A 23,044-nucleotide genomic window follows, 5' to 3' on the forward strand; every position below is an offset into this window, starting at 1 on the left:
AAACGGGCGGGAGAGTGCGGATGACTCTGCAGCACCGAATGAGAGAACTCCAGGTCCTCTTTAGCCAGGGTATCAAATTTGTAGAATTTTACAAACGTGTTCTCCCCTGACCACGTAGCTGCTCGGCAGAGTTGTAATGCCGAGACCCCACGGGCAGCCGCCCAGGATGAGCCCACCTTCCTTGTGGAATGGGCCTTGACAGATTTAGGCTGTGGCAGGCCTGCCACAGAATGTGCAAGTTGAATTGTGCTACAGATCCAACGAGCAAACGTCTGCTTAGAAGCAGGAGCACCCAGCTTGTTGGGTGCATACAGTATAAACAGCGAGTCAGATTTTCTGACTCCAGCCGTCCTTGAAATATATATTTTCAATGCCCTGACAACGTCCAGCAACTTGGAATCCTCCAAATCGCTAGTAGCCGCAGGCACCACAATAGGCTGGTTCAGGTGAAACGCTGACACCACCTTAGGCAGAAAATGAGGACGCGTCCGCAGTTCTGCCCTGTCCGAATGGAAAATCAGATATGGGCTTTTATACGATAAAGCCGCCAATTCTGACACTCTCCTGGCTGAAGCCAGGGCCAGTAGCATGGTTACTTTCCATGTAAGATATTTCAAATCCGCCGATTTGAGTGGCTCAAACCAATGGGATTTGAGAAAATCCAAAACTACATTAAGGTCCCACGGAGCCACTGGGGGCACAACCGGGGGCTGTATATGTAGTACTCCTTTTACAAAAGTCTGGACTTCAGGAACTAAAGCCAATTCTTTCTGGAAGAAAATCGACAGGGCCGAAATTTGAACCTTAATGGACCCCAACTTGAGGCCCATAGACAATCCTGTTTGCAGGAAATGTAGGAATCGTCCCAATTGAAATTCCTCCGTGGGGGCCTTCCTGGCCTCACACCACGCAACATATTTTCTCCAAATGCGGTGATAATGTTGTGCAGTCACCTCCTTCCTGGCTTTTACCAGTGTAGGAATGACCTCTTCTGGAATGCCTTTTTCCCTTAGAATTCGGCGTTCAACCGCCATGCCGTCAAACGCAGCCGCGGTAAGTCTTGGAATAGACACGGTCCCTGCTGAAGCAGGTCCCGTCTTAGAGGTAGAGGCCACGGATCTTCCGTGAGCATCTCCTGAAGTTCCGGGTACCAAGTTCTTCTTGGCCAATCCGGAGCCACGAGTATCGTTCTTACTCCCCTTTGCCGTATAATTCTCAGTACTTTTGGTATGAGAGGCAGAGGAGGAAACACATACACTGACTGGAACACCCACGGCGTTAGCAGAGCGTCCACAGCTATTGCCTGAGGGTCTCTTGACCTGGCGCAATACCTGTCCAGTTTTTTGTTGAGGCGAGACGCCATCATGTCCACCTTTGGTTTTTCCCAACGGTTCACAATCATGTGGAAGACTTCTGGATGAAGTCCCCACTCTCCCGGGTGTAGATCATGTCTGCTGAGGAAGTCTGCTTCCCAGTTGTCCACTCCCGGAATGAACACTGCTGACAGTGCTATCACATGATCTTCCGCCCAGCGAAGAATCATTGCAGCTTCTGCCATTGCTCTCCTGCTTCTTGTGCCGCCCTGTCTGTTTACGTGGGCGACTGCCGTGATGTTGTCCGACTGGATCAACACCGGCTGACCCTGAAGCAGGGGTTTTGCCAGGCTTAGAGCATTGTAAATCGCTCTTAGCTCCAGTATATTTATGTGAAGAGACATCTCCAGGTTTGACCATACTCCCTGGAAGTTTCTTCCCTGTGTGACCGCTCCCCAGCCTCTCAGACTGGCATCCGTGGTCACCAGGACCCAGTCCTGTATGCCGAATCCGCGGCCCTCTAACAGATGAGCACTCTGCAACCACCACAGAAGAGACACCCTTGTCCGTGGCGACAAGGTTATCCGCTGATGCATCTGCAGATGCGATCCGGACCATTTGTCCAGCAGATCCCACTGAAAAGTTTGTGCGTGGAATCTGCCGAATGGAATCGCTTCGTAAGAAGCCACCATCTTTCCCAGGACTCTTGTGCATTGATGCACAGACACTGTTCCTGGTTTTAGGAGGTTCCTGACAAGTTCGGATAACTCCTTGGCTTTCTCCTCCGGAAGAAACACCTTTTTCTGAACCGTGTCCAGAATCATTCCCAGGAACAGCAGACGTGTCGTCAGGGTCAATTGAGATTTTGGAAAATTCAGAATCCACCCGTGCTGTTGCAGCACTATTTGGGTTAGTGCTACTACGTCCCCCAGCTGTTCCCTGGACCTTGCCCTTATCAGGAGATCGTCCAAGTAAGGGATAATTAATACGCCTTTTCTTCGTAGAAGAAACATCATTTCGGCCATTACCTTGGTAAAGACCCGAGGTGCCGTGGACAATCCAAACGGCAGCGTCTGAAACTGATAATGACAGTTTTGCACCACGAACCTGAGGTACCCTTGATGTGAAGGGCAAATTGGGACATGCAGGTAAGCATCCTTGATGTCCAGGGACACCATAAAGTCCCCTTCTTCCAGATTCGCTATCACTGCTCTGAGTGACTCCATCTTGAACTTGAATTTTTGTATGTACAGGTTCAAAGATTTCAGATTTAGAATAGGTCTTACCGAGCCGTCCGGCTTCGGTACCACAAATAGTGTGGAATAATACCCCTTTCCCTGTTGTAGGAGGGGTACCTTGACTATCACCTGCTGAGAATACAGCTTGTGAATGGCTTCCAATACCGTCGCCCTGTCTGAGGGAGACGTTGGCAGAGCAGACTTTAGGAACCGGCGAGGGGGAGACTTCTCGAATTCCAACCTGTAACCCTGAGATATTATCTGCAGGATCCAGGGGTCCACCTGTGAGCAAGCCCACTGCGCGCTGAAATTCTTGAGTCGACCCCCCACCGTTTCTGAGTCCGCTTGTAAAGCCCCAGCGTCATGCTGAGGGCTTTGCAGAACCCGCGGAGGGCTTCTGTTCCTGGGAAGGAGCTGCTTGCTGCCCTCTCTTACCCTTTCCTCTGCCTCGGAGCAGATATGACTGTCCTTTTGCCCGCTTGTTCTTATAGGACCGAAAGGACTGCGGCTGAAAAGACGGTGTCTTTTTCTGTTGGGAGGGGGTCTGAGGTAAAAAGGTGGATTTCCCGGCCGTTGCCGTGGCCACCAGATCCGATAGACCGACGCCAAATAATTCCTCCCCTTTATACGGCAATACTTCCATATGCCGTTTGGAATCCGCATCACCTGACCAGTCGTGTCCATAAACTTCTTCTGGCAGATATGGACATCGCACTTACTCTCGATGCCAGAGTGCAAATATCCCTCTGAGCATCTCGCATATAAAGAAAAATAAGAATTTACTTACCGATAATTCTATTTCTCGGAGTCCGTAGTGGATGCTGGGGTTCCTGAAAGGACCATGGGGAATAGCGGCTCCGCAGGAGACAGGGCACAAAAGTAAAGCTTTCCGATCAGGTGGTGTGCACTGGCTCCTCCCCCTATGACCCTCCTCCAAGCCAGTTAGGTACTGTGCCCGGACGAGCGTACACAATAAGGGAGGAATTTTTGAATCCCGGGTAAGACTCATACCAGCCACACCAATCACACCGTACAACTTGTGATCTAAACCCAGTTAACAGTATGATAACAGCGGAGCCTCTGAAAAGATGGCTCACAACAATAATAACCCGATTTTTGTAACTATGTACAAGTATTGCAGATAATCCGCACTTGGGATGGGCGCCCAGCATCCACTACGGACTCCGAGAAATAGAGAAAATAAGAATTTACTTACCGATAATTCTATCGTCCTAGTGGATGCTGGGGTTCCTGAAAGGACCATGGGGATTATACCAAAGCTCCCAAACGGGCGGGAGAGTGCGGATGACTCTGCAGCACCGAATGAGAGAACTCCAGGTCCTCCTTAGCCAGGGTATCAAATTTGTAGAATTTAGCAAACGTGTTTGCCCCTGACCAAGTAGCTGCTCGGCAAAGTTGTAAAGCCGAGACCCCTCGGGCAGCCGCCCAAGATGAGCCCACCTTCCTTGTGGAATGGGCATTTACATATTTTGGCTGTGGCAGGCCTGCCACAGAATGTGCAAGCTGAATTGTATTACACATCCAACTAGCAATAGTCTGCTTAGAAGCAAGAGCACCCAGTTTGTTGGGTGCATACAGGATAACAGCAAGTCAGTTTTCCTGACTCCAGCCGTCCTGGAACATATTTTCAGGGCCCTGACAACATCTAGCAACTTGGAGTCCTCCAAGTCCCTAGTAGGTGCAAGGCACCACAATAAGCTGGTTCAGGTGAAACACTGACACCACCTTAGGGAGAGAACTGGGGACGAGTCCGCAGCTCTGCCCTGTCCGAATGGACAAACAGATATGGGCTTTTTTGAGAAAAAACCACCAATTTGACACTCGCCTGGTCCAGGCCAGGTCCAAGAGCATGGTCACTTTTCATGTGAGATGCTTCAAATCCACAGATTTGACTGGTTTTAAACCAATGTGATTTGAGGAATCCCAGAACTACGTTGAGATCCCACAGTGCCACTGGAGGCACAAAAGGGGGTTGTATATGCAATACTCCCTTGACAAACTTCTGGACTTCAGGAACTGAAGCCAATTCTTTCTGGAAGAAAATCGACAGGGCCGAAATTTGAACCTTAATGGACCCCAATTTGAGGCCCATAGACACTCCTGTTTGCAGGAAATGACCGAGTTGAAATTTCTTTGTGGGGCCTTCCTGGCCTCACACCACGCAACATATTTTCGCCACATGTGGTGATAATGTTGTGCGGTCACCTCCTTTCTGGCTTTGACCAGGGTAGGAATGACCTCTTCCGGAATGCCTTTTTCCCTTAGGATCCGGCTTTCCACCGCCATGCCGACAAACGCAGCTGCGGTAAGTCTTGGAACAGACATGGTACTTGCTGAAGCAAGTCCCTTCTTAGCGGCAGAGGCCATAAGACCTCTGTTAGCATCTCTTGAAGTTCCGGGTACCAAGTCCTTCTTGGCCAATCCGGAGCCATGAGTATAGTTCTTACTCCTCTACGTCTTATAATTCTCAGCACCTTAGGTATGAGAAGCAGAGGAGGGAACACATACACCGACTGGTACACCCACAGTGTTACCAGAACGTCCACAGCTATTGCCTGAGGGTCTCTTGACCTGGCGCAATACCTGTCCCGTTTTTTGTTCAGACGGGACGCCATCATGTCCACCTTTGGTATTTCCCAACGGTTTACAATCATGTGGAAAAAACTTCCCGATGAAGTTTCCACTCTCCCGGGTGGAGGTCGTGCCTGCTGAGGAAGTCTGCTTCCCAGTTTCCATTCCCGGGATGAAACACTGCTGACAGTGCTATCACATGATTTTCCGCCCAGCGAAAAGTCCTTGCAGTTTTTGCCATTGCCCTCCTGCTTCTTGTGTCGCCCTGTCTGTTTACGTGGGCGACTGCCGTGATGTTTTTCCCACTGGATCAATACCGGCTGACCTTGAAGCAGAGGTCTTGCAAAGCTTAGAGCATTATAAATTTACCCTTAGCTCCAGTATATTTATGTGGAGAAAAGTCTCCAGACTTGATCACACTCCCTGGAAATTTTTTCCTTGTGTGACTGCTCCCCAGCCTCTCGGGCTGGGCTCCGTGGTCACCAGCATCCAATCCTGAATGCCGAATCTGCGGCCCTCTAGAAGATGAGCACTCTATAACCACCACAGGAGAGACACCCTTGTCCTTGGATATAGGGTTATCCGCTGATGCATCTGAAGATGCGATCCGGACCATTTGTCCAGCAGATCCCACTGAAAATTTCTTGCGTGAAATCTGCCGAATGGAATTGCTTCGTAGGAAGCCACCATTTTTACCAGGATCCTTGTGCAATGATGCACTGTTTTTAGGAGGTTCCTGACTAGCTCGGATAACTCCCTGGCTTTCTCTTCCGGGAGAAACATCTTTTTCTGGACTGTGTCCAGAATCATCCCTAGGCACAGCAGACGTGTCGTCGGGATCAGCTGCGATTTTGGAATATTTAGAATCCACCCGTGCTGTTGTAGCAGTATCCGAGATAGTGCTACTCCGACCTCCAACTGTTCCCTGGACTATGCCCTTATCAGGAGATCGTCCAAGTAAGGGATAATTAAGACGCCTTTTCTTCGAAGAAGAATCATCATTTCGGCCATTACCTTGGTAAAGACCCGGGGTGCCGTGGACAATCCAAACGGCAGCGTCTGAAACTGATAGTGACAGTTCTGCACCACGAACCTGAGGTACCCTTAGTGAGAAGGGCAAATTTGGGACATAGAGGTAAGCATCCCTGATGTCCCGGGACACTATATAGTCCCCTTCTTCCTGGTTCGTTATCACTGCTCTGAGTGACTCCATCTTGATTTGAACCTTTGTAAGTGTTCAAAAAAATTTTTTTAGAATAAGTCTCACCTAGCCTTCTGGCTTCAGTACCACAATATAGTGTGGAATAATACCCCTTTTCTTGTAGTAGGAGGGGTAATTTAATTATCACCTGCTGGAATACAGCTTGTGAATTTTTTCCCATACTGCCTCCTTGTCGGAGGGAGACCTTGGTAAAGCAGACTTCAGGAGCCTGCGAAGGGGAAACGTCTCGACATTCCAATCTGTACCCCTGGGATACTACTTGTAGGATCCAGGGGTCCTGTACGGTCTCAGCGCCATGCTGAGAACTTGTCAGAAGCGGTGGAACGCTTCTGTTCCTGGGAATGGGCTGCCTGCTGCAGTCTTCTTCCCTTTCCTCTATCCCTGGGCAGATATGATCTTATAGGGACGAAAGGACTGAGGCTGAAAAGACGGTGTCTTTTTCTGCAGAGATGTGACTTAGGGTAAAAACGGCGGATTTTCCAGCAGTTGCCGTGGCCACCAGGTCCGATGGACCGACCCCAAATAACTCCTCTTCCTTTATACGGCAATACACCTTTGTGCCGTTTGGAATCTGCATCACCTGACCACTGTCGTGTCCATAACATCTTCTGGCAGATATGGACATCGCATTTACTCTTGATGCCAGAGTGCAAATATCCCTCTGTGCATCTCGCATATATAGAAATGCATCCTTTAAATGCTCTATAGTCAATAAAATACTGTCCCTGTCAAGGGTATCAATATTTTTAGTCAGGGAATCCGACCAAGCCACCCCAGCTCTGCACATCCAGGCTGAGGCGATCGCTGGTCGCAGTATAACACCAGTATGTGTGTATATACTTTTTATGATATTTTCCAGCCTCCTGTCAGCTGGTCCTTGAGGACGGCCCTATCTTTAGACGGTACCGCCACTTGTTTTGATAAGCGTGTGAGCGCCTTATCCACCCTAAGGGGTGTTTCCCAACGCGCCCTAACTTCTGGCGGGAAAGGGTATACCGCCCATAATTTTCTATCGGGGGGAACCCACGCATCATCACACACTTTATTTAATTTATCTGATTCAGGAAAAACTACGGTAGTTTTTTCACATCCCACATAATACCCTCTTTTGTGGTACTTGTAGTATCAGAAATATGTAACACCTCCTTCATTGCCTTTAACGTGTGGCCCTAATAAGGAATACGTTTGTTTATTCACCGTCGACACTGGATTCAGTGTCCCTGTCTGTGTCTGTGTCGACCGACTAAAGTAAACGGGCGTTTTAAAACCCCTGACGGTGTTTTTGAGACGTCTGGACCGGTACTAATTGTTTGTCGGCCGTCTCATGTCGTCAACCGACCTTGCAGCGTGTTGACATTATCACGTAATTTCCTAAATAAGCCATCCATTCCGGTGTCGACTCCCTAGAGAGTGACATCACCATTACAGGCAATTGCTCCGCCTCCTCACCAACATCGTCCTCATACATGTCGACACACACGTACCGACACACAGCACACACACAGGGAATGCTCTGATAGAGGACAGGACCCACTAGCCCTTTGGAGAGACAGAGGGAGAGTTTACCAGCACACACCAAAAACGCTATAATTATATAGGGACAACCTTATATAAGTGTTTTCCCTTATAGCATCTTTTTTATATATTTCTATCGCCAATTTAGTGCCCCCCCTCTCTGTTTTAACCCTGTTTCTGTAGTGCAGTGCAGGGGAGAGCCTGGGAGCCTTCCCTCCAGCCTTTCTGTGAGGGAAAATGGCGCTGTGTGCTGAGGAGATAGGCCCCGCCCCTTTTTCGGCGGCCTCGTCTCCCGCTCTTAACGGATTCTGGCAGGGGTTAAATATCTCCATATAGCCTCCGGAGGCTATATGTGAGGTATTTTTAGCCAAAATAGGTATTCATTTGCCTCCCAGGGCGCCCCCCTCCCAGCGCCCTGCACCCTCAGTGACTGCCGTGTGAAGTGTGCTGAGAGGAAAATGGCGCACAGCTGCAGTGCTGTGCGCTACCTTTAGAAGACTGAGGAGTCTTCTGCCGCCGATTCTGGACCTCTTCTTACTTCAGCATCTGCAAGGGGGCCGGCGGCAAGGCTCCGGTGACCATCCAGGCTGTACCTGTGATCGTCCCTCTGGAGCTGATGTCCAGTAGCCAAGAAGCCAATCCATCCTGCACGCAGGTGAGTTCACTTCTTCTCCCCTAAGTCCCTCGTTGCAGTGATCCTGTTGCCAGCAGGACTCACTGTAAAATAAAAAACCTAAGCTAAACTTTTCTAAGCAGCTCTTTAGGAGAGCCACCTAGATTGCACCCTTCTCGGCCGGGCACAAAAATCTAACTGGCTTGGAGGAGGGTCATAGGGGGAGGAGCCAGTGCACACCACCTGATCGGAAAGCTTTACTTTTGTGCCCTGTCTCCTGCGGAGCCGCTATTCCCCATGGTCCTTTCAGGAACCCCAGCATCCACTAGGACGATAGAGAAAGCATCCTTTAATTGCTCTAAAGTCTGTAAAATACTGTCCCTATCCAGGGTATCAATATTTTCAGTCAGGGAATCCGACCAGACCACCCCAGCACTGCACATCCAGGCTGAGGCGATGGCTGGTCGCAGTATAACACCAGTATGTGTGTATATACTTTTTAGGGTAGTTTCCAGCCTCCTATCAGCTGGATCCTTGAGGGCGGCCGTATCAGGAGACGGTAACGCCACTTGTTTTGATAAGCGTGTGAGCGCCTTATCCACCTTAGGGGGTGTTTCCCAGCGCGCCCTAACCTCTGTCGGGAAAGGGTATAATGCCAATAACTTTTTTGAAATTAGCCCTTTTCTATCTGGGTTAACCCACGCTTCATCACATACATCATTCAATTCCTCTGATTCAGGAAAAACTACAGGTAGTTTTTTCACCCCCCACATAATACCCCTTTTTGTGGTACTTGTAGTATCAGAGATATGCAAAGCCTCCTTCATTGCCGTGATCATATAACGTGTGGCCCTACTGGAAAATACGTTTGTTTCTTCACCGTCGACACTAGATTCAGTGTCCGTGTCTGGGTCTGTATCGACCGACTGAGGTAAAGGGCGTTTTACAGCCCCTGACGGTGTCTGAGACGCCTGGGCAGGTACTAACTGGTTTGAGGGCCGTCTCATGTCGTCAACTGATTTTTGTAATGTGCTGACATTATCACGTAATTCCATAAACAAAGCCATCCATTCCGGTGTCGACTCCCTAGGGGGTGACATCACCATTATCGGCAATTGCTCTGCCTCCACACCAACATCGTCCTCATACATGTCGACACACACGTACCGACACACAGCAGACACACAGGGAATGCTCTATTGAAGACAGGACCCCACTAGCCCTTTGGGGAGACAGAGGGAGAGTTTGCCAGCACACACCCAAGCGCTATAATATATATGGGAACAACCCTATATAAGTGTTGTATCCTTATAGCAGCTTAAATATAGTAATATCGCCAAAAAAAGTGCCCCCCCTCTCTGTTTTACCCTGTTTCTGTAGTGCAGTGCAGGGGAGAGTCCTGGGAGCCTTCCTCACAGCGGAGCAGAGCAGGAAAATGGCGCTGTGTGCTGAGGAGAATAAGCCCCGCCCCCTATTTCGGCGGGCTCTTCTCCGGAGATTGTGAGATCTGGCAGGGGTTAAATACATCCATATAGCCTCAAGGGCTATATGTGATGTATTTTTAGCCATAAAAAAGGTATTATACATTGCTGCCCAGGGCGCCCCCCCCCGCGCCCTGCACCCTCCGTGACCGCTGTGTGAAGTGTGCTGACAACAATGGCGCACAGCTGCAGTGCTGTGCGCTACCTCAGGAAGACTGAAAAGTCTTCTGCCGCCTGCTTCTGGACCTCTTCCATCTTCGGCATCTGCAAGGGGGGTCGGCGGCGCGGCTCCGGGACGAACCCCAGGGTGAGACCTGTGTTCCGACTCCCTCTGGAGCTAATGGTGTCCAGTAGCCTAAGAAGCCAATCCATCCTGCACGCAGGTGAGTTCACTTCTCTCCCCTAAGTCCCTCGATGCAGTGAGCCTGTTGCCAGCAGGACTCACTGAAAATAAAAAACCTAAAAACTTTTTCTAAGCAGCTCTTTAGGAGAGCCACCTAGATTGCACCCTGCTCGGACGGGCACAAAAACCTAACTGAGGCTTGGAGGAGGGTCATAGGGGGAGGAGCCAGTGCACACCACCTGATCCTAAAGCTTTATTTTTGTGCCCTGTCTCCTGCGGAGCCGCTAATCCCCATGGTCCTGACGGAGTCCCCAGCATCCACTAGGACGTTAGAGAAATATATTTAACATATGACAATCAGAAAGGTGTGTAAAATAATTATAGGGATAGGAGGCGCTACCTCATATACCCCCCCCCCCCCCCCCCCAACTTCTCCCATATGGTCATAGATAATGATGGCATGAGACCATATAAACAAAATAAACATTTTAAAAAAGTAAAAATACACTTAATTATACTAATAAGCAAATAATGGCTCTTTGACCACTTAACTGACATTATTTTCCAAAAACCGCTCAGAAATTGTTGTTTCTTTATGAGTGAATTAGGTGAAAAACATGTATTTAAAACTGATCCAAAATGATTATTTATTTATTTTTATGTTTGCAAAAAATAAAAAAGATTTCTCAAACATTGAAACTTCAGCTAGCACCATGGGAAACATTGCGACCATCATTTTTAAAGCCAGGCTGCCACCAGGTTCACATTGGAGGGGCTGCTTCTGAGAGTAGGAGCAGCGATAAGTTTCTTTTCTCTGCAGCTGCATACACTGGATGACAGACTCATAGGCGGCCATCCTACTTATACCAGGGATTTCGGAACTGAAGGTACCATTCATTGGACACTAATATAGTCCTCATTACTATATATCTACCTCTGTTCCCTTACATTTACATAACCTGTTGGATATCCACGTTCAGGACCTAAAAGCACCATATATATTGGATAACTATAGTGTCCATATGATTGCAAGTGCGCCTATAGTCCAATACATATGCCCTTCTGGATATCCAATGAGATTTCACTTCTAATATGTTCACCTTGGCACACTTCAATGGTTATGTTCTAATGACCTCCTAGTGTTTCAATAACATTTAACATCATATTGGGTGTGTAGGTGAAAACTTTACGTCCGACCACCAAGTGTTTGTGCATATGACACATAAACCTGGCAATATACAACATCAGAATAGGAAACTATGCATTCTGACGCACAAGTGTCCAAATTATATTTGTGCTTTTAAATCCAGCAAGCAAATACAAATTACCAGCAGCATGAAATGCCATGGGGTTTGGTCACTTGATCTGAGCATACAAGAGAAGTTTGTGCATGGCAAGCAACAGGAGACCATAGCAAGCCAGGGCAAGGTCAACACACAGGAATTGACAAAAAAACTATAAAAAAACAAAACAAAACCCAGAAACCCACAACGCAGGTTTAGCTTAATATGTTAGAACGTAACACAACACAATATGATATTTTGCAACAGCACATGGCAACATACCTACAGCTGGAGTAACTTTTATTTCTTGTTGCGATCTTGAGAGATATGACTGGAAAGGCTGTTAAAATAAATTTTAAAAAATATTAAAATTATTCTTTCCAAACACAACATGTTCAATCTTATCAACAGATAAGAAAGTAACAATGTATCATACGCAATTTCCTTACTATCCAGTTAGTTCCAACTGGGCACCACTACATTCAAAGCTTAGTTCAGTTAATCTGATTTCTTTCAACCACTGCTCCATCCTAGTTTGCCTCTTACAAAGACACAAACTGCTAACAGGGGTCATAAATTAGCTCATCATGGATTTGGCTTAAAAAAAAAAAAAATAATATCCGTTGTGATCTGATTCAGAAAAGATTCTAAAAGTTTAGCAGTAGGTGGGAAAGAAATCCATTCACTGATCTTTACCTTATCAAAGGGATGTTCATGATACAGTGCTACAAGTTGAGGATTTCCTGGTGACTTTTCCCACCTGCTGAAGATGTTTAGAACCAAGCCTGAAAAAGGAAAAACCAAAACTGGTCTCAGAAACAGCAGTTAAAAATATGTAATAACAGTAAAGCAAATGATGATAAAGGATTTAGGGGTTATTTACTAAGCCGCAGAGATAAAGTCCTAGCCAATCAGCTCCTGTCATATTTCAAAAGAGGAGGCCAATCCCAGCTGGTATTCAATCTCGTAATTGGAAGATCCAATCCCGGTGATTGAGGGATCAGCGCTGAGCGTCCTCAGGACGCTCAGACGCTGCCCGGCTTCCTCCTCCCGGCTCCCCCGCGCAGCGTGACGTGCAGTCGCAGGTCATGCTGCGGCATCACCCGCCGACGGGAGAGAGAAGATGTTTCCCACCCACCCCTGATGTATGGCGAGTTCTGTGCAGGAAGGGCGGGGCTGGGCGAGGGGACAGCCACGCAGGGAAAAACCAATCCCGGGGTTGACCATTTTTCAATCCCGATACCCGGGATTGAAAAAATGGCCCGAGACTGGCCTCCCTATTTCAAACACAGCCTGTAACATGGCGGTTAGGAGCTGGTTGATCTCCACCCAAGGCTTAGTAAATACATCCCTTTGGGGTCTATGGCCCAAATGTATTAAGCCTCAACAAGAGAGAAAGTGGAGATGGATAAAGAGTGAAATGATCAGCTTCCTAAATGCCATGTCACAGGCTGTATTTGAAAAATGACAGGAGCTGGTTGGCAGGCCATTTATCACTCCTTAGGTGTCTCAACTTTATCTTTTGTTAAGGCTTAATACATTTGGACCTATGTACTAAGCTGTGGCGAGAGATAAAATGGATGGAGATAAAGAACCAACCAGCTCCCAATTGTCATTGCCTGTAACATGGCAGTTAGCAGCAGATTGGCGTCATTTCCGTCCACTTTATCGCTCTCCAAGGCTTAGTACATAGACCCCTAAGAATACAACGGTGTAGAACAATCTGGCAAATAAAGGGGTACAGACCTTCTTTAGAAGTATAATTTGCATTTGATTTTTAGGCACAATAGAATGGGATGAGAGTACCTATTGTAATTGTATTGTCCATGTGGAGATAGGGCATTTCGTCACACTGCAATAGTAGGTCGTATACAAAAAGTCAGCTCTCGCCAAGAGACCAGTAGGTGCCTGCTAACTTCTCTGAACAAGGATTGTTCAACCATTGATTTGATGGTGTCCAAGTGGTAAGTTCAATCAAGGGGACATTAAGGACGCAAAACATAGGTTTCTGTATGTAATACATATTAACTATTCTCCCTTAGTTATCCAGTCTATGCCCAGTCACATTTTCCATGGGCATTTCAGCACAAAATAGTAGATACAGTAGGTCACCAGACTACTCTTAGGGAGATCGAGGTGATGAAGGAAATACAACAGTTGACTGATTATGAGAACTTTGGACATTCATGGAATGGGCAAGAAACAGAATTCCGATAAAAGCAACTGTGCCATGTATCATTATTGTGAAACTGCAACTGTATACCACTTCTTTAGGCCAAAAGCCCTAATCTAGTGTGCCTGGTGCACTGTGAGCAACTTTGTATGGAGCTACAATGCCAAGTTTAGGAAAAAGTACGAAGCGCTACCCATCTAAGTCACGCCAAGTGTCTCACACATATTGAGCACATGTGGAGCACATTCTGTAGGTCAGAGCTCTGTGACTACAAAGAGAATAGTAATAAATGTGCAACACTCAGCTACCCTATAGCAGATGTAGGGTCGTCACTGCAGTCCAAAACAGGGAGCAAAGGTGAAAGGAAAGAGTAACATGCAACTGACCACAGTCTCTGCTTTACTAGATGGTTATGGAGTGGCCTGTCACAGCACTACTGTTCTATATGAACTCCTTTGTTATATACCTGCATAACATTTCATCTGGGGCTATTCCCCTAACTGAATACCGGCTACTGCTGTAGGTGTAATAAAAACATGTAAAGAGAATTGAAAATAGTGATTACACTTGGCCATGATATGCAGTCTCCAGTTGGCCGAAGCCTGACAAACCGCTAAATATCGTATTTCACTCATAATGAAAAAAATACAACCAAATAACTTGTATGTAAAGGTGGTCAAAAGGTATCCAAAAATGTCTCTTAACCTACGATATGAGGCCTGACGGACAGAAATTCATGGATGGATAAAAAAAAAAAAAAAAAAAAAAAAAAAAAACACAGTTCTACAGTAAAATCTAACTAATTTGAACGTGTGATTTGGCAATTAAATTGGATAGGAAAACAAAAAAACAAAAACACGCCTCCACATCATAGTTAAAAACGATTATGTAGCCCTGTCTTTTGCAGTTAGCTTTATTAGTTCCTTGGGAAAGCTGGACATTTTCCCTGGGGTGTGCATTCCTCAAGACTGGTAGAGTGCTATGATCTTTGTAAGGAAACCCTACCCTACAGCTGGAACTGACATAGTTTTACATAGAAAGGGCAGATCGATTCTACTTAACGCCTTGTGTATATACTGATAAAACCTTGGGGTGGAGAGAAAGCTAATCAGATTAAACAGTGTGGAGATATTGTGGCCTGCCCTGCCAGGGACAAACCCAACCTAGTCTGAAATATCAAGGTTAGGTATAATCAGTCTGAGAAGATGTGCAAATGTATGGGTTAGAATTTAAGGCAGAGCTTCCCAAACTTTGCCATTCCAGTCCAGGTTTTAAAGGGTATTCATGCTGGAGTCCAGATGGTTACATCAAACTGACTGACTTAATTAATTAGCACCTCAAACTCTTGCTATTTCTAGAATAGTCTTTGTCTAATACAAGCGGCAGTAGGTTTGATTCCCACCACGGCCCTATCTGTGTGAAGCTTGTATATTCCCCCCATGCTTGCGTGCGGTTCCTCACACACACTAATAGGTTACTTGGCTTCCGACAAAAATTCATCCTGGTGTATAAGTGTGTGCGTGAAGACCAGATGGGCCAAGTGGTTGTTATCTATTCTTTCTGAGAATATATCTGTATGGACAGGCTACAACAAACATCTTTCATGTCATATCAGCTAAGCATCTTATTACATTTAAAAAGAACAGAAGGGTCTATTTACTAAGCCTTGGATGGAGGTAAAGTGGACGGGGAGAAACGGTCAGCCAACCAGCTCCTAAGTGTCATTTTTCCAACACAGCCTGTGACACGGCAGTTAGGAGCGGATTGGCGACTATCTCCAACCGAAGCTTAGTAAATAGACCCCTTAATGTAATGGAAATCAAATAATTTCAATCATTTATTGAGGGAGTTCTCTTTCCCTCTTCGCTACAGACAACAGATTCACACATTCTGACAGTCATCTAGCCCAACTTGTGTTGACATTATGAAGTAATTAGCTAACACACGTCTTTTTTTTTTTTTTTTTCTCTTAACAACTCAATCCAATAACCGCATTTGCATATAAATCCAATAATACACAATTTAGGCACACTGATACAACCTGATCATCTACAAAACAGAACATAGGCAGATTACGTTACACATTACAGTTTGGATCGGAAAGCGCAGAAAGACATTTCAGTGAGCGTGCACGCTGTTAGGCGGGCTACACATCAGAACGATGTGTAGCCGGCCGATACAGCGGGCATTCGCAGCATGGCAATGACTCGAATTCGCAGCAGGGCCAACAAGAACACATCACTAATGACTGCGGGAGCAAGCAAATTAGGCATACACATTGCCCGATTTGTGGTTCCGATTTACCTTACACTTTCAATGCACAATTCCTTAGCAAAATATTTTGGGCTAAAATATTACAGTGGAAATTAATTGGATTACCAATTAAACTGTATCTAAAGAAGATACAATTGGATCTATTGTAAAACACACAAGCTGGTCAATATTAATCCAATAAAACAACCAGGTCGAAAAAGAAGATTGTTATGTGCCCGGACAGCCTCACAGCCTGGTCTGCAGCACCGCCCGCCCAAACTGGGTATCCTCTTTGCCAGGGTATCAAACCTGTAGAACTTCACAAAGGTGTTCTTCCCCGACCCAGGTAGCAGCTCGGCATAGTTGCAAGGCCAAGACTCCACGGGCACCAACAGATCTCGTAGAGTAGTCCTTCAGAAACTGTGGAACAGGTAAGGCTGCCGACACATAGGCCTGTTGGATAGTAAGCCTAAGCCAACGAGCAATGGACTGCTTAGAAGCAGGGCAACCCTTTTTCTGTGCATCATAAAGCACAAAGAAGGAATTAATCTTTCTGATCTGAGCTGTTCTCTTGACATAGATCTTCAAGGCTCGCACAGCATCCAATGCCTTCGGAGGAGCAGAAGTGCCAGAACCTGACGGAACCACAAAAGGTTGATTTAAGTGGAATGCAGAGACGACCTTCGTCAGGAACTGCTGCCTAGTCCTGAGCTCCGCTCTGTCCCCGTAAAAGGCCAAGTAAACAAACACGATAAAGCCCCCAATTCTGAAACACTCCTAGCAGAAGCCAGGGCCAGTAACATCACCGTCTTCCACGTGAGGTACTTGTCTTCTACCGTCATCAGAGGTTCAAACCAGTGGGACTGTAGAAAATCTAACACTACATCCAAATCACAGGGTGCGGCACAAAAGGTGGTTGTAAGTGGAGTACCCATTGCAAGAAGATCTAAACTTCAGGCAACACTGCCAATTTCTTCTGGAAGAAAATGTAGAGGGCTTAAATCTAGTCCTTAATGGAACCCAGACGTAAGCCCTTATCTACACCAGTCTGCAGGTAACATAAGAAATGTCCCAAGTGGAATCTGCTGGCGGATACATGCGTTCCTCGCACCAAGAGACATATCTTCTCCAAATATGATGATAGTGTTTTGACGTCACAGGCTTCCTGGCCTGAACCATGGTAGCAATAACCTTTTGGAAAAGCCTTTGTGAGCTTGGATGTTCTGCTCAACCTCCATGCCGTCAAACAAAGTTGCCGTAAGTCCGGGTAGACGAACGGCCCTTGTTGAAGATCTCTTCTGATCGGCAGAGGCCAAGGGTCTTCGACAGACAAGTCCAGAAGATCCGCGTACCGCGCCCTCCGAGGCCAATCCGGAGCAATCAGAATTGCCTGGACTCTTTGATTCCTGATTCGCTTTAGCCCCCTTGGGATCAATGGAATCGGAGGAAACAGGTAGACCAGCCGGTAAGGCCAAGGCGGCGTCAGTGCATCCACTGCCCTTACCTGAGGGTCCCTGGTTTGTGAGTGTCAAAGTCGAAAAATATCGTTATTCTCATCGCCTTGTACTAACCCCAATGCACATGCCCGCTGCTCGTGCACCCACTCCCCCGTGCGTACGCATCCCCTCAGGTTGCGTAAGGGACGCTCCCACGTCGCCTGCGCGTGGGGATGTGCATTTACGGTAGAGTTTGTGTGCGTCTGGCGGGCGACTCGATCGCTACATATTTAACCAATATAGTGTGTTTTATAGGTAATAGTCCCCTTAATAATACCTGTAAGTATGTTTAGTGTAACTGGTTCGTGGACAGAGGAATTCCTCTTTGCATGATACGAAGGGTCAGACAGGCTCTGAGCGGTGGTGTTTAGTACCTAACTGAAGAGTATTTTATTAGAAACAATCCGGTGCTGGTTAGGTAGAGATTAATCGCTCCTGCGTATAGTTATGGCTATGAGTAGTTTATGGACATTTACTGTATTTGCGGTTCATTATCCATGCGGCGGGAATCCTGAGGATACCTCCCATCTGAGCAGTTTGAAATAGTCACAGCCCACCTGTTCGAATCCACCTATGGCCTTTGGTTATAATGCGGAGGGACATTCCTGTGTCCAATGAACAATGAGATTGTAGGGCCCTTTGTAGTGTACTGTATGTTGTGTATATAAAGGCCACTGTCCCCTGACCGGCCAGTACTCTCTCTCATCAACAATTATCAGTCGGATAATTGGAGGACTGGATCCGGTTGCGCTAGCGAGTGTTCCCCCGTATGGTATGTTTCTCTGTGGCCACTTTGTTACCCGTTTAATGTAAGCCATTCATTCTTATTCTATGTATTGGTATTTTCGATCATTTGCTAATGTTTGTATTTCTGTTTAGGTATTAATGTCAGGTCTGTAGTGTATGAACTGTATCTGTTTTCCCCTTTTTACGTACTAAATATCGTCAGTAAAGGTGTTGGAACCTTAGCAAGGAGTGTGTGTTTCACTATTTAGTATATAGGGTTTCTGAGCGTCTCAGTCGCTCAAACAGCTTTCATATCATAAAGGTTAATCAGCGTTACATTGTGGTAATATTACAGTACTAAGGTTTACAGTATAAGCATACCCTTACAGTGTGTTGTTACAAGGTTGTCTTTGTGTAGATCAGTGAGCGTCAGCGCCGCTCGTATCCCGCTCTCGCGGTACAGCGTCCGCTACGCTAATAGCGTAGCATTACGGTACTCGGGCCGCCTATAGCGTGCTCGATACCAAGCGTAAGCCGTGAGCGAACGTGCGTCTCGACCACGGCCTAGCGTCTGCTACGCTAAGTACGTACCATTACGGCACCTTGTGCGCCTATTGCGTATGTTGTCTTTAATAAGTATATAGCTTAGGTTCAAGATAAATAATTAGCTTTATCAGTGAGCAATACCAGCAAAGCTTCTTGTTGATCGAGAAGTCATCATGTCTATTTGTAGGCAGCCCCACCGGTCGATGAGCTGCTGAAATACCTGATGGTGGAGCCCCCACTCTCCCGAGTGGAGATCGTGACGACTCAGGAAGTCCGCTTCCCAGTTGTCTACTCCCAAAATGAAGATTGCGGACATTGCTCTTGCATTTCTTTCTGCCCAGAGGAGTATCTTTGACACCTCTCACATGCAGGCCCTGCTTTTTGTCTCTCCTTGTCGACTGATGGACAACGCCACAGCAGTGGCGTACAACTGAACTTGGATCGCGTGATCCCAGAGTAGAGGAAAAGCATGAAGTAGAGCATTGTAGATTGCCCGAAATTCCAGAATGTTGATCGGAAGTAGGGCTTCATAGGCTGACGCACCTGCCCCGGAACAGAGACCCCTGGATGACCGCTCACCATCCTCTTAGACTCGCATCTGTTGTGAGGAGGATCCAATCCTGAATCCCGAAACTTCAACATTCCAGTAGGTTTGAGGACTGCAGCCACCACACAAGGGAAATCCTGGCCTGAGGTGACAGCCGTATTATCCGGTGCATCTGAAGATGTGATCCGGACTACTTGCTCAGGAGATGCAATTGAAATGTTCTGGCTTGGAACCTTCCATACTGAATCGCCTCGTATGAGGCTACCATTTTCCCCAACAATCTTATGCAACGATGGATGGATATTCGAGTAGGCCGTTGAACCATTCGGACCATCTCCTGGAGTGTTCTCACTTTGTCCTCAGGGAGGAACACTTTCTGGGCTACAGTATACAGCAACAATCCCAGGAACAGGAGCCGCTGAGTTGGCTCCAGGTGGGACTTCTGTCACACCATGGGTGGATCCTCAATTTACAGAAGTTGGATAGTGTGGTCTATATGGAGCAATAAAAGCTCCCTGGATCTTGCCTTTATCAAGAGATCGTCCAGATAAGGGACAATATTGACCCCCTGGACCCGGAGTTGGAACATCATCTCCGCCATCACCTTCGTGAACATCCTCGGAGCTGTGGACAGGCCGAAGGGTAGCGCCTGGAACTGGTAGTGATCGTTCAGCAGGGCAAACCGCAGGTAAACCTGGTGAGGTGGCCCAATCGGGATATGGAGATAGGCGTCCTTTCTATCCAGTGAGACCATGAACTCCCGTTCTTCCAGGCCCGCAATCACTGCTCGCAAGGATTCCATCTTGAACTTGAAAACCTTTAGGTAAGGGTTCAAGGATTTTAGATTCAAAATGGGTCTTACCGAACCATCTGGTTTCGGTACCACGAACAGGTTGGAGTAGTAAACCTTTCCCTGTTGTAGTGGCACTGGAACAATGACTTGGGACTGGACCAACTTTAGGATGGCCTGTTGCAGCGTAACTCGTGTATCCTCCAAAGCTGGTAAGCTTGATTTGAAAAATCATTGGGGAGGAGCGCTGTCGAACTTCAGCTTGTAGCCCTGAGAAATTAGGTCCTTTACCCAGGCATCCTGGCAGGAGCTTTCCCAGATGCGGCTGAAGTGACGCAGGCGAGCTCCCACCTCGAGATCCCCTCGGGGTGGGTGGGCACAGTCATGCTGAGGCCTTAGTGGAAGCTGAACTGGTGCACTGTTCCCGAGAACCTGCGGTTGCTGGGTTTTTTGTCTTACCTCTGGTGCCTCTAGCCGCATTTGAGGCACCTCTGGCCTTAGATCTAAATCTGTTTTACACCGAAAGGACTAGGCAGATGGCCCCGGGTAGGAACGTCTAGCCGGCGGGGCCCCAGAGGGGAGAAACGTGGATTTCCCAGCAGTAACCTTAGAAATCCACGTATCCAATTCAACACCCAAAGAGCCAATACCCCAAAGAAGGAAGAGACTACGCTTGGAATCTGCGTCTGCTATCCACTGACACAACCACAAAGTTGTGCGCGCCAACACTGCCACAGCAGTGGTCCTAGCATTAATATTGCCTATCTCCTTGAGAGAATCACACAGGACCACGTGCAGTGTCTTGAATGAGTTTTAGGAGAGTCACCGTAGTGACCAGGGACATATCCCCCGAGAGGCCCTCTTGAATTTGGGTAGCCCACATATGAATGGCATGTGTCATCCAGCAACCCGCTATGACCGGTCTTTGTGATATAGCAGCCGCTGTGTAAAATAGATTTCAGTGTAGTCTCTGTTTTCCTATCCCCAGGGATCTTTATGGTAAAGGAGCCCAGAAGCTAGTAGTTACAGACTTTTTAGATAGGCGAGAGACTGAAACGTCTACGGCCGGGGGTTCTTCCCAGATTTTCCTGCCTTCAAAAGCAAATGGGAAAGTGTGCAAATATCGTTTTGTCACTTGGTATTTCTTATCTGGATTTTTCCAGGCTAACTTAAACAGGTCATCCAGTTCTGCAGAATCACGGAAAGTGACACTGAGTTTGTTCTGTGTTAAGAAAAATTACTACTGTGCTGCAGCGTCCTCTAGAGGAGTTTTAACACGTCCCGTATAGCAAGAATGAGGGGGCTCAATACCCTGTGCAGAAGGGTAATCCCCAGTAACAGGTTCCTAGTCTCCCCCTCCTCCAGTATCTCATCAGATTCTGAGATTAAAGCAGGTAACTCACATTTTTGTGGCACTGATCGAGAAAGGGGGGGGGGGGGGGGGGCTGTTGGATATCTTTCCTTGCAGCTGTTGCAGTTGAGTCTTTTCAGTATTAGTAGTGAGCTGAGATGACATATCGGATATCATGGATTTTATGAAACCTGGCCAGGAAGGCTCTTTGACCCTGCACCCCCACTGAGTTGCGAGGACTGGCTGCATTGTTCACATGAAATGGAACCAGATGTAGAGGGAGAGAATCTGGTGCGACATACACTGCATAATTGGTGTTTTACCATGTTTACAGTAGACAACACTTGTCTACATATACACACAGACAAGTAATATAATAGCAAGCCTGCCCTTACTGTAAGAGAGAGAGAGAGAGAGAGAGAGAGAGAGAGAGAGAGAGAGAGAGAGAGAGAGAGAGAGAGAGAGAGAGAGAGAGAGAGAGAGAGAGAGAGAGAGAGAGAGAGAGAGAGAGAGAGAGAGAGAGAGAGAGAGAGAGAGACACACAGAGGAAGGACCAGCACACCCAAGCTCAGCAGCCCCAGTGAGACTGCAAGCTGTTTTATGTGACACCGGAGTTTTGGACCTTTTCAGGAGACAGATTGTGTACAATAGCGGCTCTCCACCTTTGTCTGGAGGAGCTGTGTGTGCCAGCTGCTGCAGCTGTAAGAAATTAAGGCGCCAAATGCCCGCTGATACCACTCTGAAGGAAGCTCCGCCACCTGTAATGCACCGGAGCTATGTAGATTTTTATACTGGGAATGTCTCCCACAGAGTGTAAAACGAAGTAAAGATAACCGTTTTCACTACCGCTGCCCAGTGTATACGGGGGAGGCTTTAGCGGTACCCCCCAGGGAGAGTTCCGTATGCCGCTCCTGCGTTAGCACCGCACCAAGAACTGGGGCCCCTGGTTTTTACTCACCACTCTTATCAACTTCAGGCAACTGTTAGGGGTGTGCGGCGCGCTGTGATTGCGACAGCTAAGGCGCAGTGCCCCGCTGCTACAACAACCTCTCAGGATGGTGGTCATGCAGTGGTGAAGCGGCTCCGACGCCTGAAGAGACCGGTAACCGTGCCGCCTATAACTCCCATGGTGCAGGTATGCTGTTGCCCAAACAGCATACCGAAAATAATAAAGATTTAAAATAAACTGAACAAAACTCTTCGGAGCTCCAGAGTGTGCATCCTCTCTCCTGAGGGCTCTTTTTTCTAAACTGCCTGTGGGAGGGGGCATAGAGGGGCGGAGCCAACACACCCAGTTGATGAAATTTAAAGTTCACTGGCTCCTTTGGACCCCGTCTATACCCCATCGTACTAATTGCCCAATATCCCTTACGGATGCTAGAGAAATGGTGCTGCTCTAGGCATTCCAAGAGAAAATCCCCCAAGTTATACACCTTTTCCACTAGTGATGCTGGTCGCAGCCGGGAGCCTGACACGGGTGCTACTCGGATGCGACCCGCATCATAGCCCCCTTTCCCACTGCACTCACCAACCCGGCATATTGCCGGGTTGGTGACGCGGCA

At 47.4% G+C, this 23,044-nt stretch overlaps 1 protein-coding gene across 3 annotated transcripts in view; it reads right to left on the bottom strand.

Annotated features, from left to right (window-relative positions):
* CENPN (centromere protein N) overlaps positions 1-23,044 on the bottom strand; it is a 110,872-nt gene that overhangs the window by 47,430 nt on the left and 40,398 nt on the right. For all 3 annotated transcript variants that reach the window (XM_063945367.1, XM_063945368.1, XM_063945366.1), the window contains one exon: positions 11,883-11,940. In XM_063945367.1, the coding sequence (XP_063801437.1) occupies positions 11,883-11,940 (58 nt within the window). The remainder of the gene's footprint in view (positions 1-11,882; positions 11,941-23,044) is intronic.

Source organism: Pseudophryne corroboree, chromosome 11, assembly GCF_028390025.1.
Source record: "Pseudophryne corroboree isolate aPseCor3 chromosome 11, aPseCor3.hap2, whole genome shotgun sequence".
NCBI lineage: Eukaryota > Metazoa > Chordata > Amphibia > Anura > Myobatrachidae > Pseudophryne > Pseudophryne corroboree.